The sequence below is a fragment of the Triturus cristatus genome, chromosome 4_1 (genome assembly GCF_964204655.1).
Source record: "Triturus cristatus chromosome 4_1, aTriCri1.1, whole genome shotgun sequence".
Taxonomy (NCBI): Eukaryota; Metazoa; Chordata; class Amphibia; order Caudata; family Salamandridae; genus Triturus; species Triturus cristatus.
This window is the reverse complement of record NC_140585.1, coordinates 358,048,677-358,066,020: the sequence shown is the minus strand read 5'-3', so window position 1 is coordinate 358,066,020 and position 17,344 is coordinate 358,048,677. Positions and strand designations below refer to the sequence as shown.

The 17,344-nt window shown below is 46.2% G+C and overlaps 1 protein-coding gene across 10 annotated transcripts in view; it reads left to right on the top strand.

Annotated features, from left to right (window-relative positions):
• AMN1 (antagonist of mitotic exit network 1 homolog) overlaps nt 1-17,344 on the top strand; it is a 716,979-nt gene that overhangs the window by 457,109 nt on the left and 242,526 nt on the right. For all 10 annotated transcript variants that reach the window (XM_085652369.1, XM_085652373.1, XM_085652379.1 and 7 more), the window contains one exon: nt 4,549-4,766. In XM_085652369.1, coding sequence (XP_085508495.1) covers nt 4,549-4,766 — 218 coding nt within the window. The remainder of the gene's footprint in view (nt 1-4,548; nt 4,767-17,344) is intronic.

The following is a 17,344-nucleotide window of genomic DNA, read 5'->3' as shown; positions in this document are numbered from 1 at the left end:
ACTGCAGGGAGTAGTAAATCCAGGAGGAAAAATGTTGTCAACCTCCCACCGCAGTGTGTTCCATACATTGTGGTTTTAACAAACGTCCCCGAGGTTGACTCTTGCATGTCTGACTCCAGGCTAGAAACCCATGATGCCCTAAAAAATAAAACACTTGCTTGGCTGAATAGGAATTGTGGTTTTCCATTGGCCTTCTCAAATGATATAATATCCACCCGTAGAGTTAGTTGGATTGGTTATGGAAGGAAAAATATAAGAGGGGATTGCATCATTGTAAACTTTAAACATCCACAACATGTTGCTACTGTCCTCCTTAGAGCTGCCTCTTTACCTACCCAGGATAACTCTGTACGTGCTAGACCTCTTGGATATTTTTATAGCCATTTGGCCAGCACCCAACAACGATTACCTCAGCAGCAAGGGCATCTTGGAAATGGACCAGTAAGGGGAATGGCTGGTTGTTTTTCCAACACCCCTTTGAACGCACCTGTGCACCACAATGGCGGGGATTTTTATGGTTATCAGCCAGCGAATAGGCAGTTGGACAATATTCTTCCCCTTTATAATCGTTACACTGCTTTATCCTCATTGGAGGAAAATGATTGACTTCCCGACACCATGAGGAATCCTACTCAGTTACCAGCATCGTTCCTTAAAATTGCCACCTGGAACATTGCTGGCATAAAGAATAAAATTGGGAATCCAGAATGGCTATTGACACTAAAAGCTTTTGATATCATTGCCCTACAAGAGACCTGGGATCAGACGAATAGCTTTTCCTTAGATGGATATAGCCACTTTTGCATCCCAGCTATTAGCAGTGTGGCAGGTCGACCTAAGGGGGGCTTGCTAAGTTTATTTAAACTGGACATAAAAGGCATATTAACTCAGTGTTCATCTGGCTCTGATAATTGTTTGATTGTTGAACTTTTTTCCCAAGATAAGACTAAGATCCTTTTTGTTAATTTTTATAATTCACACGCAAATGATTGTACCAGTCAAAATTTGGAAGTGCTGGACAAATTTCTGTCAGTCTACAGCACCAACGTAAATACTTTTGAATTAATATTATTAGGGGATTTTAATATACACCCATGTACCCTACCATGCATTAGCCAGGATGATGAAGGTCCCCCCCCTCGCCTCTTTAGTTCATTTGGAACACACTAGGCGTGGTGAGCATCTTGAAATTTTCCTTGCAAGATGGAATCTATATGAATCAGGTTGCGGGGATGGGAAAAATAGATCCCCTACGTTTAAAGGAAAAGACATGGGTACTATTATAGATTATATTTTTATGACTTCTTTTCTGTTAAGTAATGTGATTAATTATTATACAGAGGTATCAGTTTTTAGTAATCATAATCCTGTTTTATTAGAATTGAAGCTTGCAGTTGTAATTTCTCTAAAATCAGTAAAAGTCAGAGGGGGAATACATTTTACGGTAAAAGATCAGAACCGTAGGTTGAAATGGACAAAAATAGTCCCTGAAACCTTTCTCCAAGAGGTTTTGTCCAAAGTCGAGGATGAAGTTGCAATATGTTTATCAAATAGAACACAGAGTAATGAGGTCATAGCGGCTTTTGATTATATCTGTATAGAAATTGATCGTAGCCTACAGAATAAATGCCGCCCGAAGTTGTTAGTGGGCAAAAGATGGTTCGACAAGAAATGTTCAAAGGCTCACGGTGTCCTACTAAAAGCCCTGAAAGCCACTCCCAAAATCCGTGCGGATATAGTGAGTGCAAGGACTGTGTACAAAAAAACTATTTTAGAAAGAAAGAGGGACCTGAAAGATAATGCTGTAGCCCAACTTCTTGAACCAGAAACATTAAAAAATAGTGGTCTATTCTGGAAAATAATAAATCAGCCACTTTTCTCTGATGACCAAAACAGCCCCCTAGAGGCAAATATTACTGATGAGGGCTGGATTAAACATTTTAGTCAGATATATACAGACTCCAGCAGTGCTGCTATTACTGCTGCCCTCACAGAAGTGGAGGCAGTGGAATTCTGTACTGCTAAGGCCAATGTCACCTTTGTTGCAGCTGACGTGGAACGGGCAATAGATCTGACCCTGAAAAATAAAGCGCCGGGCCCTGATGGGGTACCAGGGGACGTTTTTAAATGCGCACCTAAGTTTTGGTCCAAAGTTCTTTGTAATGTTTTTAACGTTCTCACAACTGACAAAATCCCGGATTCATGGAAAAAATCTATCATTATACCGGTCTTTAAAAAGGGTAACAGGCAAGACCCATCCTGTTACAGACCGATTTCATTGATTGATTCATCGGTGAAAATACTGGGCAGGGTCATTTTAACAAAACTGAATGATTGGTTAATTGAGAAAGGGGTACTATCAAACATTCAGTACGGTTTTAGACCTAAAAGGAGTACAATTGATCAAGGCCTTAACTTGCATTTACTGGTTGAAAAATATACGAGGGCCAAGGAGAGGTCCATGTACCTGGGGTTCATGGACCTCTCGTCAGCCTTTGACCTCGTAAATCGTTCCAAGCTTTGGAAAATCCTGCTCCACATAGGATTGGACAGGGCCCTTGTTAGTCTTTTAGCAGACCTTCACTCCGATCTAATAGCTGCGGTTAGAGTTACTTTGGATGGGCGTTGCACAAGTCACTTTAAGTCAGAAAGGGGAGTTAGGCAGGGGTGCATTTTGGCACCCCTCCTTTTTACTGTTTACATAAATGCATTGGAGCCTTCCCTAAAAGTAGCAACCCTTGACGTTCCACGTATAGGAGAACTTGGAATCCCAGTTCTCCTATACGCAGACGACGCTGTTTTGCTTTCACGTACTGGTGTCGCTCTTCAACGTCTATTTTGGATGCTTTTGAGGACTTTATGGGTTCTTTGGACCTAAAGATTAATGTCAAAAAGTCTCAAATCATGATAATGGGCAAGGGCAAAAAAAACAAGTCCTTAAAAACATTCACTTGTGGGAAACAAGAGCTTTGCAGAGTAGCCACCTTTCCTTATCTAGGGATAACTTTTGATGAGGGAGGATCCTGGGGTCCCCAGATAAAAAATAGAAATATTGCTCTCGCTAGATCCTCTTCTGCTCTCCAGAGTTTTATAAAAAAAACGGGAGCTAGGCCAATAGTTACTCTGCTTAAAATTTATAAAGCTAAATGTTTGGCCGTTGCTACATATGGAAGTGCTATTTGGGGTAATTGTTCCACGGAAAGTATACAGATTACTGAGAATAAATTTTTAAGATCTGTTCTTTCTGTACCCCAGTCGACTTCAACATATATTGTTCATTCTGAACTTGGCATAGGATACATCTCAGACTTGATTAAAGTGGCCCCTGTCCTGGCCTGGCTCAGGATCTGGCTGAATCAAGAAATTCCCCTTAACCACATTATTTTAAAAGACTGTTTGCAGCTAGACAGGGTAAGCAAAATACCGTGGCTAGCTTATATTAAAAACTGTCTTTTTAAGTTAGGGAGACCAGATCTTTTTCTATCCCCGGCCTCAATAACTGTGAAAGACATTGCTCTGATTAAAGGCATGATGGGAGAATTGCTAAGTCTAGACAGGGAACAAGTAGAACTTGAGAAACCAACGGTGAGGACTAGCATTATTTTGAGCACTCATGTTGGCCCTGAACCATACTTAACCATTGTAAACCTGCCTTATCATCGTTTCCTTTTAATTCGTTTTCGGTTGAATTTGATCCATTTATCTCTTGGTCATTTTCCGACTTGGTGTACCCCCGAAAACGCTTTGCCGTCTAAGTGTGACAACTTTTCGATCCAGAACACACTGCACTTTTTGATGTTCTGTGATCACTTCACGGCTTTAAGAAGGAAATATTTGATTCCGATTCTTAAAGAGGCTGGGTTTATACAGGTTAAGCCAGCTCTCTTGTTTCTCCATCTACTACAGACCCCCAGGATCATATTTCATGTCGCTAACTTTCTTGTGGGGGCTATTAAGGTCAAGAAAAGGATGTTGTCCAATAATCTTACGAACATGGTCTTATAAATGGATGAATTTTATATTGCCCATCTGTAATGGTTACTCCATGAATTTAACCTACACTGATCTTTTATGCAAGTGATGTGAATAGTCTGTTTTATTCTAACTGACCTCTTTTTAATACATTTTAATGATTGAGTTTTATAGAAAGTATATATTTTTGTATTCTCTTTGTGTAAATAGAAAAAATATGTAAATATATTACGATTTTATTTTGTATTAATTGCAAACTGATGATTGTGTGTAATTGTATTGTTCCTCTGTCTTTTTATGATATTGATTTATCGAAATAAAGTATCATGACTTACTGACTGACATATCTATGATTGTACCTTTCCATGAACACTATGAAAGGAATGAAAAGAAAAATGTCAAGAAGTTATGATTTATTTTCGGTATTGTACATACGATGTGCGTAAATGTTACATCTATTGATGACTATGATGTGCATGAATTGAAAATGTATTACAATAATCTATTTTTAGTCACAATTTCGGAGAGATTGTTTGATAACGAGGGATGTTTTGTAAAATCTTGTTCTCTCAACAGGAGTCAAAACCGTTGCGTTGTCTTGTCCTTATTTATTTGAAGCTTCTTTGAAAAGATGCTGCAATCTAACAGATGAAGGAGTCTTGGCTCTTGCAGTGAACTGCAAATTATTGCAGATTGTCAATTTAAGCGGGTGTTTCAGCATCACAGATGTGTCTCTGCATGCACTGGGTCAAAACTGCAGATTTCTACACAGCATTGACTTTTCGGCTACTAAGGTAAATATCAATTCATGCTTCTGAAACTACTAATTTGTAAGAATTAAATCCTTTACGCAAATACTACGAGATGTTTGAGTGACTATCTTCGTTTAACACATATTTTTTAACACATTAAAAAAGGTAACTGCCAGATTTTTATAAAGAAAAATTTTTATTTTATTTTGTGTTTCTTAAATAAAATGCAAAAAGAAAATGGTGCATACCTTTAGCAATGGTTCTCCAGCACTGATCTGTGATAGATTCACATGTTTTTTTTAATACTCTTCGCCATCAGGCTCAAAATCCCTCAAAAAATGTTTCAAAGTAAACTAATAACTAAAAGTAGCTATCCATGCCTTGACCTTTAATATGCACTCCATCTACCTCTTTCTGAAGGATACTTCTAACTGCAGAGTCATCATCTTGTGAATATCCCCAAGCACCAGAATGAATGTGGATGATTTTTATAGCATAGTCTGGTGCTGGTAGGTAGTGCCATGCGGCTCCATATTGACCTCATTCTTTCTGCCCTGGAAGCGCTGGTCGGAGTCCCATTCAAGCAGTGCACTCCTACATGCTGATGTCAGTTCCTTTCTTTCCACATTAGCACCCACATTTTTTCTCAAAATTATTCTTTTCCAGTGTGCAAGGGAGCATGTCCTCTACTAAAACTACAGAGTTGAAACCTTGTAGGTACCGCTACAAACACCTGTCTGTGACAGATTGTTACGAAGTGCGTCTCGGCTGTTTGGGTTTGGGCAACAACACCAGGTTGTGCGAAGTATGTGCTTTTATGAATTTGAAGCCAAACCTGCAGTGCTTAATTTGTTAAAAAAATGAAAGAAATGTCAGAGCCCACGTCAGGAGGCCACTGCAGCTTGCACTAGCCAATGCTCCTGCCAGCACTGCCAGTGACATGACCTACACAACTACTAACCATCACATTCCTACAAGTGTGGCAATTCAGACTATTCCAGGCAACCCAAAACCGTAAGAATGGCTTGGGTGGCAGGTATTATTCATTTTGTTTTTTATATCCAATTTTATTGGCATTTTATATAACAAAGTAAACAAGGTAATCATTGTATCACTGTGACGTGTAGGACATTTCATTACGGTTGCAAGTTTTATCCCCCTAGCTTGCTGGTATGAAAAATGCAGGCCGCATGCGCTGAGAGTAATCGGTCCAATGGACCTGTCCATTTGCCCCATTTCCGTTCATGTTTGGTCGGGCACCCTCTTGCTTCATATACCGATTTTTCTTGGATGGCACACCAGTCCACTCCCTTGAGCCATTTTGAAATTGAGTAAGGTATTGAGTCTTTCCAGGCTGCTCCAATGACTCTTTTAGCAATCAAAATGGTTGTTCCTAGAAACAACTTGTCGACCCAGTTGCCGTCCATCCCCTCCATCACCCTCAGGAGAAGGGCAAGGGGGTTAAGAGGGACATCCCACCCCAGTATGCCACTCAGTTCAGATTCTATTGATGCCCAGTATTAGGATAGGATGTTGCAGGACCAGACTATATGGAAGAAGTTGTCTGGTTCTCCCTTGCAGCGTGGACATTGCGGGGTTGGGAGAAATACCGCTTTGTGCAGCCGCGCTGGTGTAAGATATGCACAGTAAAGATAATATATTTGAATGAGGCGGAGCCTGGTAGATATAGTGATTTTTCTGGGAGCCATAGGAGCATCTCGCCAGTCCTCTTCTTCCAGAGGGCCTACCCATCGTTCCCATTGGGATCTAAGAGGCTCTAGTGTGGATGGGGTATTGTTTATCCGGGATCAATATATTTGGGATCGCCCTCTCTTCCCCAGGTTTCCCATGAGAATCTTGGCCTCCAGTGGGCTGAACTCAGGAAATGCCAAACGGTTAGGAATGTGAATGGCCAGGTCATGACGTAATTGCAGATACCTGAAGAATTGTGTAGAATGTAAGGAGTATGCCTGCTGTAGATCTTGAAAGGAGGACAAGTGTTCTCCCTTCCATACATTCCCCAGGCAGGTGATGCCTATCAGATCCCATGCCTGAAAGCCCGTCAAGGTCCCACAGCCAAGTGCCGTGCCACAACGGCGTTTGGAATGTGAGTCTAATGTCCCAGTGGATGTGTTGCAAAGCAGAACCCCATGCCAGGAGAGCTGTACGAGTGACTGGTAGGGGCTTAGGGATTGGGGCTCCGTAAAGCATAGCTTGGGCCTGAGAGAATCCGAGGAGCCCCACTCTAGCCGATATGCTGGGTCTGACCACCCTCCGTTGAACCAATCATCATGAATCACCAAAAGGTGAGTAGTGAGATAATATAAGTAGGGATTCTTCATCCCCATTCCTCCCTCATATGTGGCTCGTTGGCAGATTGTGAGAGCCAGGCGCGCTCTTGATTTCCCCCCCCCCCCCCCCCCCCCCACCCCCACCCAAAGGAAGTTGGTGATCACTCCAGCTAGGTGGCGAAACCAGCTGCGAGGGAGATGGATCGGGAGGTTTTGGAGGACATACAAGAGGCGGGTAGAACCATCATTTTGAAGAGAGCAACTCTCCCGAGGGGATTGATACGTTTTTGCCATCGACGTAGGTCATCTTTAGTACGCCTGAGAAGTGGGCAGACATTGGGGGACCAGGTCAGTTCAGGGAGAAGCGCCACCCAGATAACAAGGTATTTAAATGAGGGTCTTCGTATGGGCATGGTTGTCTGCCAGTCAAAACATTCTCTAGAGACTTGGAGGGGCACCACCGTGGATTTGACCGGATTAAGGTGTAGGCCAGATGCTCTCCTGAAAGAGTGAAGGATCTGCAGGCATCTCCGTCTGGATCGGGCTGGGCCAGCTAGGTACAGGAGGACATCATCAGCGTACAAGGCGATTCGGTCCTCATGAGAGTCTTGTGAGGGTCAACCCTGCACCCAGCCACCCGACCAGATGTGGCAGGCCAATGGTTTGATCGCTAGGGCGAAGAGGAGAGGGGAGAGCGGATATCACTGTCTGGTCTCCCGCGCGATCTGGAAGACCCTGGACAAAGCTCTGTTTATAAGGACCCTGGCTGACAGGTTACAATAAAGAACTCCCACCATCTTCCAGTTGTGGGGGCTGAAGCCCGCCCTCTCCCAACACATCCCTCATGTAGCGCCAGTCGACCGTATTAGAGACCTTCTCGAAATCGAGTAAAACTAAGGCCAGATATGGTCACGGTGGCGGAGGTCCACATGCAGGCGTCGACGGCAGTGACGTGTGCTGTGGTGTGGCATGAAGCTGCATTGGTCAGGGTTTATGAGGGTGAAGAGCACTCTTTTCATACGGGTGGCAAGAATCGTGGCGTATATTTTAATTTCGGTATTGATGAGGGAGATTGGGTGGTACTGAGCACAGGAAAGCGGGGGAGGGTTTGCCTTGTGAATGACTACGATGGTGGCTTTTGTCTGTAATAGCGGAGAATGAGCAGTCCTCTATGGCTTCCTAAAATAGGGTATGGAGTTGTGGGATCAGAGTTTCGCGGTATGCTGCATAGTACTCTGCGGGGAGCCCATCCAGGCCCGGGGTTTTGTGGGTGGCGAGTGCGGAGATTGCCTCACCAATTTCTTCAACTGTGATAGGCTTGTCTATGGTTTTCCGTTCTATCTACGAGAGCCCTGGGAGAGGGATATTTTGTAAGAAGGAGGAGCTATCACATTGGCCATGGGGTGGCTAGCGAGCCAATTGAGCAGCATGCTATTCTTGTCTCCCCAGCCGTAAACTCTGGCTACCGAGGACCTCCAACTCATTTTGGCTGATTCGATGGAGATACTTTTGATTTCTTCACGCATTAGTTGTAATTGTCTGTGTTCTGCCTCCCCCTCAGCTGTTGCTACCGCCATTTTCAGACAGAGCGCCCTGGCTTCAAGTTGAGAGAGCTGGTGGTCACGGGTCTGACGCCTGCGCTTGAGAAATCTTTTGGCATATCCCCGAATCGTGGCTTTGCCCGCGTCCCAAAGTTTATCCTGATGCTGCACTGTGCCTTCATTAATACGAAAGTAGCTATTGAGGAGCCAGCGGGCGACGCGGACGCCTTTCCCCGGGCCCGCACCCTCTACGGGATCCTGCATGTCGTCCACGGGAGACCAGAGTCTTTCCCTGGTGGCCCTTTTGGGGGGATCACCGCTAGGGCGCTCTTCTGTGGGTGGATTGGGCATTCCTCGGTAGCCCAGGTCCAAGCTGCCTCTGGCTTATCAAAGAAATAAGATTTGTTTTGGAATATCACTTTGAGGCGGGCCGGGAAGAAGAGTCTATAAGGCAGGTTGAGAGCCCGCAACTTTTGCTTAACCTGGATGTAGGATCTTCACTGAGCCTGCACTTCCTTAGTGTAGTCAGGAAAGATCATGATTTTGGATACTTTATAGAGAAGTTCTGTTCGAGAATGGGCCTCTAGCAAAATGGCGTCGCGATCTCTGAAGTTGAGGATCCTCACAATTATTGGTCGGTATGGAGCCCCCGGCGTAGGTCGAGGGGCGAGTGAGTGGTGGGCTTGCACCACAACAAACCAAGGAGACAGGGCATCTGCGGGCATCCAAGATCTGAACCAGTTTTCAACAAAGGTGTGGGAAGGCCGATCAGGTGGAGATTATTCCGGCGGGAGTGGTTTTCGGCATCTTCAGACCGTTTATGGAGATCTGATGTGCAGGGTAGAAGTTGCTTCATTTGTGTTTTAAGTGTTGAGATGTCATCTTCCACATCTGACGGGCAGGATTCTGCTGCTGCTACATGGGCTGTCGCGTTACTGAGGTCCTGGTGGATGAGACCCATATCTACGCTGACTTCACCTATTTTGGTTTCCATTGATTCTTGACATGTCTTTTATTTTTTATGGATCAATTCTGTTTATTGCATAAAACATAAGCAAAGCCATTGAATACACAGCTTCTATCCACCTACAACCAAGAGGCTGGCGGCATCATCAAGTCATAGTCTAATATCATAACTCAGACAACATCCCACAAAAACAACCCCCCACTACTCAGTGCTCCTTCCAAAGGGTTAACATCAGTGACCTACATCTTCATTATGACGGCTCATGATGTGGACCTGCATAAGCATGGGCAAATACTTAGTGGTCAAAGCGGGGCTGTTCCTACAGGTGTTTGCGTCAATGGGATCAAGGGCAATTATTTGAGGTTAGTTTGGCAGGTCAATTCATTGAATTAAGTGTGAAAAATAGTGATAAATGGTGCCCGCAAATCAGGATAAGAGTCATGTTTTGACTCCATGGCTAAGGATAGCTTTTCATTTCCAAGAATGAATCATAGTTTATGCAACCTAGTCATGTAGGCGGGGAACCTATCAGTGCCCCATGAATAGACTATGACCTGTCTCTAGGGCCTGGGCCATAAGTCTTCCTCTCCGCGAATGCAGGAGGTATGTCATGGTGTTAGGGAGCCCTAGTATTTTATAAGCTGGGAAACTCAGGACAGTTGTATTAAAGGTTTCATCCATCTAGGTTTCTCTCCCAGTAGTGGACAGGTTTGGAAAATGCCAGAGAAGGTATACTAAGGTACCTGTCCCACCCCAACCTCTCCAGAATTCCTTCGAGCGCCTTGGGCACCATGCCTGGAGCAGTGCGGGGGTATGGTACCAGTAAGAAACAATTTTATATACCGTCTCTGTGCTTGCTATGTTGTGTGCAGTGTGAAGGGCCCAGTAATATGTCTTCCCATTCTTTGGTGGTAAGTGCCCTGCCCAGTTCAGCCTCCTACCCTCTCTGTCCGCTGTCTTGACTAGTGTTAGTGCCCCATCTAGGTGTGCATAGATCTATGTGATAAGACATCTGCCGTCACTCTTAAGGAAAACCAATCTCGATGGGAGTGAGGGGGCATTCAGCATAGGGATTAATAGACGGCTGCATTACCCACTGCCAAATTTGTAAGTACTGGATGCGGTCTGCCTCCACCAAGTCATAATCTGCCTTCAGGCGGTCGAAAAGGATTATCCCTGAGTGTCAAACATACACCCTTTGCACTTACAGCCTCCATCGCTCCAATGCTGGAACCGCTCCTGGTGCAAGACTGGTAAAAAGCCAGGGTTAGCTGGGATAGGAGTCATAGGCGAGGGAAAGGTCAACCCGGCTCATGTCGCCATGGCGTCCCAAACCCTGATGGTGGAACTGGTCACCGGGGATGAGTAGAGACCCCATGCCCTATGTCTGTGGGGTAGCCACGGCTACCTCCAGATATGGTATCCTGTCACAGCCTGGTACATAAAGCACCAGTGTTTCCCAGAGGTGGGGCGACTCCACTCCACCAGGAAGCGAAGTTGAGAGACTTGGAAGTAACATGTAACCATGGGGACAGCTAACCCCCCTTTAAGGTTGAGCGATAAAGTAACTTTATGGAGACAAGGTTTTTCCTGTCCCAGATGCAATTATTGATTGCTAGCTGCAGGGTCCGAAGGTTACGCTTTTGGTGGCATCAGTGCCAAGGTTTGGAAAACATAGAAGAGCCAGGGGAGGACCATCATTTTGACAGCTGCAACCCGCCCAAGCCAGGACAGCTGCAATTGACGCCAGTTAGCTAAGTCTGACAGGACCTGCGCGGTGTGGGTAGCATAATTAAGTGTCACAGTCTTTGCAACTAGTCAGGCCAATTTTTTATTTTTATTTTTTATTTATTTTGCTGCCATACAGATAACAACAACAAACAGCATATGGCTTGCTAAAATTACAATTCCTGTTGCCCCCCCCCCCCAACAACTGGCATTGTAATCATTACAGTTACATTATATGGTTCGAACTGCATGGAATGATGTTCAGACATTTTTTCCATCTGTCGAAGGCTGTTCTCTCAGTCTCAAATGGCTCAAAAGTGGTTCCCAAATGTCCTTGGGCCTTGCTGTCGTTAGTAGCTCCTGTGCATAAAGTTCCAGGTTCTCCTTACAGTACACTAAGTCCTTTACCCAAGGCTCGGGCAGGGGAGCCGCCCTGCTCTCCCAACTCATCGCCACCCTCCTCTTTGCAAGAAGCAACGCAATTTTTATCAACTTCCCAGTTCTACCTTTAAGATGGGGCATTATACACAGTAGAAATGCTTGTGGGCAGCACTGCAATGCAACGTCGGTCATAATTTGTAGCCTATATACCACCTCAACCAAGATCACAAGCACCCGCCGACAATCCCATGCCAAGTGCATGAAGTCTGCATTCATCAGATTCCCTAAGACCATATTTCTGCAGCCTAACTGGTGTATAGTAAACTTGGTATAAATATTTGAAATGGATGATGCAAAGGTTGCCATTCGGTGTCAGTAAGCTGCCAACTGTAATCCCAGTCTTTCTGCGTGAGCTGGAGCTAAATTTGTTCATTTCAGCAGGCTAGGCTTCTATCAGTGGCTGGAAGACTTTCATCCCTTACTGCTCTGTATAACTTAGTGATTAATTTGTGTCTTGTTGGACTTACAGGTAGTGTTTGCAGTGATTGTAGTGTCGGCGGCTCATCTGCGAAGGTGTGGTAGAGTGCCTGTGCAGCCACCCGAAGTCTGCGGTATGTGAACATGAACAGTGGCATCTTATTTTTTATGTATTGCAGCTCTTCTGCCGTGAGGAAAGTACAGTTTGGAAACAAATCTTGCATTTTATCTATACCTGCTTGCTGAAGAGAGTGCATAGCACCCACTTCCTGCATGACCGATAGCGCTGCATGATGCGCAAGCGGGATCATGAGGGCATACAGTGGTAGTTTTGCTGCTGCGCAGCCTATGACCTGCCAAGCTGCAATTGGACAGTCAATGATATTGATTTCAATTTTGGGCATTCCTCATTTGGATTGCGACATGATGCTGCGTAGAGGAATTGGGTGCGCATCTCCATCTTCCACCGCTACATGTGGAATAAAAGCATGAGAATTATACCAGTATTGTGCATATTGTGCTTGAGCACTGAGATAATAAGAATACAAATCTGGTACATTAAAACCTCCTTTTGTGTAGTCCAAAATAAGTGTATCCCAACCCACCTGGGATTGTCTGCCTCCCCAAACCAGTTTCAACAGTTGTGAGCGTATATTCTTACAAAATTGACTGGGCAGTTTGATTGGTATGTTGCTAAATAGGTACAAAAACCGTGGAAGCACAATCTTTAATGAGAGCAATTCTGTCTGCTAGTGACAGCGGCAGCCCGATCCAACTAGCCACCTGATGTTCTAGCTTGCTATATGCCGTGCCATAGTTTTCCCTCACCGCTATGTCCGGGTCGCGATTAATCCATATACCTAGATACTTCACAGGGTCGACAACCCACTTAAGGGTAAACTCCAGGGCATGCGGGCTGTGTTCTCTGTCAAAAGCACTACAATCAATTTGGTCCAATTTATGCTAAGTCCCTAGAAGCGCCCAAATCTAATGTATTCCATTAGTATAGGTGCGAGATACCTCTGTGGCTCCCTGACGAACAATACCATACTATCAGCATTTAACGAGATGCTGACAGGCCGCATTGCAAAGCGTAGAGCCGAGTCCCTATGACGCTGCCTGATGATGCAGGCCAAAGGTTCCAGCAGTACTGAAAATAGGAGCGGCGAGAGAGGACACCTCTGTCTTGTCCCCTGCAGATCTGTATAGGATCTGATGTCAGACCTCTATCCTTACACGCGCTGTTGGATCAGTATATAACGGCCGCACCCATCTACAGTAAAACACAGGTAGTCCCATTTTTTGCAATATCTGGAACATATAACTCCACTCAATGGAGTCGAATGCCTTGGCCGCATCTAGCAGGACTGCCACCGCTTTCAGGTCGGGGTTCAATATGTGGTACAAGGCAAATATTGTGTGCAGGTTATGGGACGTGTATCTTTCCAGTATAAAACCAGATTGGTCTGGTAGGACCATATTTGGCAGCAGGGGCTGGAGTCTAGCGGCAAGTATCTTTGCCAGAATCTTGGCATCTATGTTGATGAGTGACTGGGCGATAGGATTCACACCTGAGTGGTACCTTATCTTTCTTTAAAAGAGCAATAATCAGGGCTTTTCTGAGCGTGGGCGGCAGCCTGCCTTTTTCATAGGCCTCCTCAAACATGGCCAGCAAGTGAGGCACTAACTCGTCCCCGAATTCTTTGTAAAAGTCGCTTGTGAGTCCGTCAGGTCCCGGCGCCTTCTTGTTTGGGAGAGCCTGAAACGTATCACGAATTTACGATGCCTCTATCGGTTGGGATACATATTCCCATTGGCCATCTGACAGCCAGGCAAGAGCAATATCCGCTAGGTATTCGTCCAACTCGCCCGTAGCAGCACCGCCCTTTAAGGTGTATAGAGCTGCTTAAAACTTCTGGAATTGTGCTGTAATTGCATGTGTTGTTCAGTGAACTGTGTTATAGTGTGGTGGTCATGCCTCGTCTTTAGTCTAACTGACCGACCCCTTTCCAGCTGCTTTAGAGCAGCCTCCACACTCGAAAGCTGACCCCTGATATCCCTTAGTATGCCTGCACTAGTGCTGATGCAAGTCTCTCTGATTGTGGCTTTGAAGGCCTCCCAGAGTTTGGCAGCTTCACTGACCGACCCCTTATTAAAACTGAAGTATTGTTAATTAGCTTTCCTGATCGTAGCCTTGTAAGTCAGGTCTAGCAACGCATCTGCCCTAAATCTCCATGTAAATTGATGGGGAACACTGACCGGGATGTGCAGAGTGAGTTTGACCGGGTTGTGATCAGACAAAGGTCTGGGTAGCTTATCTATGTTTGACATCCATGCATTTACACCCCCGCTAAGTAACCAATAATCTAAATCTAGTCTCGACCAGCTTCCCTGAGCAGTGGATGTGTATGTGCGTTCCAGTATGTCAGCATTCTGGATCCTCCATTTCCACGAGCCCCAGCTTTTCCATCCCCTCCCTGATAATGTGGGCAGCTTTTGGAGAGTGCCCCCTCTGTTGACTTGATTTATCCTTGAAGGGATTTAGATGCGTGTTAAGGTCCCCTCCCAATATTATTTCTGATTCTGGCCACTCATGGAGCACGTTCAGTAAGCCCAAGAAAAAATTGGGTTAATCTGTGTTGGGCCAATATACGTTCACTAAAGTGAGGGGCGCTCCATGTAGTTTGCTGTGGTCTTTGACGTACCTACCACTGTTGTCTACCACTGGTTTGATCAGAGTGAACAGGGTTCCTTACTTGTCTAATTTTCTTGGGGGAATTGAAGCCTCGAACATTCCATGTCACAGATGAGAGCGACATGCTATCTACATTTGCTACACCAGCCATCTAGTAAGTCAGGCACAGAAATGGCTTTCAGAGGCGAACATCTACAAAAAAGGAGAATCCATGACAACAGCAAGCCATATGGAAGAGTCCCACAAACCATCCCCTAACCGCAGCCCACCCACAGCAGCATCCCACACATGTTTAAGACAAAATACCCAAGGTCCCAACCCCCCAACCAAAGAACCATGCTTAACAGTTCAAGAGAAAAAGAAAACGGGGATCACCCCTTGGAGGGTCGTCAGGAGCCAGAACAACCTCCTTACTGGAGGTGGCCAGGCAAGGCAGACCCCAATCAGCCCCACGGACTGCATGTAGGAGCCAGCAGTATGCCCACGTGAATTACCTCAAACCCTTGTTGTCGCCCAATACACATAGTCAGTCCGAGTCCTCCACCTCTTGCGCGCGATGAGCGCATTTCATATTCACAGTTTTTTTCAAGAATTCCTTAGCCGCTTAGGGGGAACTAAAGATTTTGTGTTGTCCATCATATTCAACCCGCAGCCTGACCGGGTACAACATGGCGTAGGTGATGTTTTCCTCCTGCAGCTGTTTCTTAACCGCTTGGTACTCTCTCCTCGTCGGTTGCACTGTGGCCGTAAAGTCCGGATAGAAGGCGACTTGGAAGCCCTGGTAATTTAGATCTGCTTTCTCCCAGGCCTGGCGGAGAATCGCATCCCAGTCTCGGTAGTTGAGCAGTTTCGCGATTACCAGCCTGGGGGTTAGCCTGGGGGCAGTCTCGCTGCCAAAGACATGAGGGCGCGCTCAACCACCAGCATCAATGAAAATCCCTCTCGGCCAAACAAATCAGTTAGCATCCGCCCCACATACAGCTCCATCTTACCGGTGTTCATGGTCTCCGGTATGCCTACGATACGCACATTGCTGCGCACTTCCAAGTCTTCATTTTTACCTTGAATAATATTGAGGAGCTTTTCCATTTCAGTCCATTTGCTGGTTGTGGCTTGCACATCATCCTCCACATTGGACAGTCTCTGCTCCGCTTCCACAATTCTGGAGGCTTGTTTATCCAGTTTGGACACCTTGGAGTCCATGTGCTGGTTTAGGGTGTCCATCTTCCTGTCTATGGAGCGAAGGCTGTGCTGTATGGCCTGTAGCATCCCTGCGAGCTGCATAGAGCTTATTGCGGCAGGGTTTTGCTCCAGGTCGTCCTGGTCGCCCTGTGTTGATTTCTGTGATTTTTTTTCACCTCGAATGTGAGCCGAGGCTGTTCCTTATCAGGCGTGCCCATTTTATTAGCCAGACTACCCTCACGATCCAAAGTAGTATCTTTCGTGAGCCAGACAGGGGCCTATGACTGTTCTTGTGCAGTTCGGGTCAACACATCCACCCAGCCGCCTCTACCAGCCCAAGAAACGTGAATGGTGGCCTCATGTTCAAAGCACTATGCCCAATCCTAGTCCCGGGCACTGCCCGCATCCCACAACAAGGGCTCAGCTTCCTCTGTCTGCTGTCTTTAGCCACGTATCGAGTGCTCCCCCAGCTTAGCACATACTAGCAGTATTTTCAAGTCTTCGATCCTCCTGCACCATCAGCAGCCTTATCGCAGCTGGGGGGGAATCTGCACCGTATCCGTCCCCTATGCCCTAGTAGCCCAGGGAGCCTTTAAGTGACGCGTGGCATTTAGTGGGAGCTCGCTGTAGTTCCAACCGCTGCCCCGTGCTGCATCAGTCAAGGCCTCCACACAGTTCAGCAAAATGGCACCACTGCCGAGTATCTTGCCAGCTATCCGCCTTGCGTGCATCAGTATAAATCATCAGAGTGCGCTGCTGTTTTTCCCGGTCTCATCAGCAGCGTCTGTTCCCACCGCAGCTACTGCGCTGGTGCGCACCCTTCGCCTACAGTCGACTCACCGCAGAGGCTGAGCCCCGCTAGGTAAGCCTAGGTAGCGCAGCACCAATGGTCTCGTCACAGCACTCCCATCGGCGTTCTTCACCACAGGTGGGCCAGCTAATGAGCAGTGGCGCCCCAGCGTGGACTGCAGCCCTCACCAGTGCTCCCTAGCCACAGATCTGAAGCCCAGGCTGCTTAATGACGTCGTGCTCACCATCTTGCATGTTGGTCAGTGAGGTGGTCCGGGCCCGACTCCGCCCTCTAGCACATTCCGCCTGCTTGCTGCTGCACTGCATCGCTAGAAGATTTCTCCAGGCAGTTCTGTGGCAGTAGGCACACACTGCGCACTCGAGACCTGTTTTTATGCCTGGGAATGTCGGATTAGAGGATATTAATCGGATATTGTACGCCTGGCCGGTGGAGCTGCACTAATGTGCGCCCATCTTGCTTCGGGCTCTCTAGCGCCCCCCCCCCATTCTTGACATGTCTTTATGGCTTGTAATATGGTGGCCAGGTCTCCCTCAGGCAGGCCGGTCGT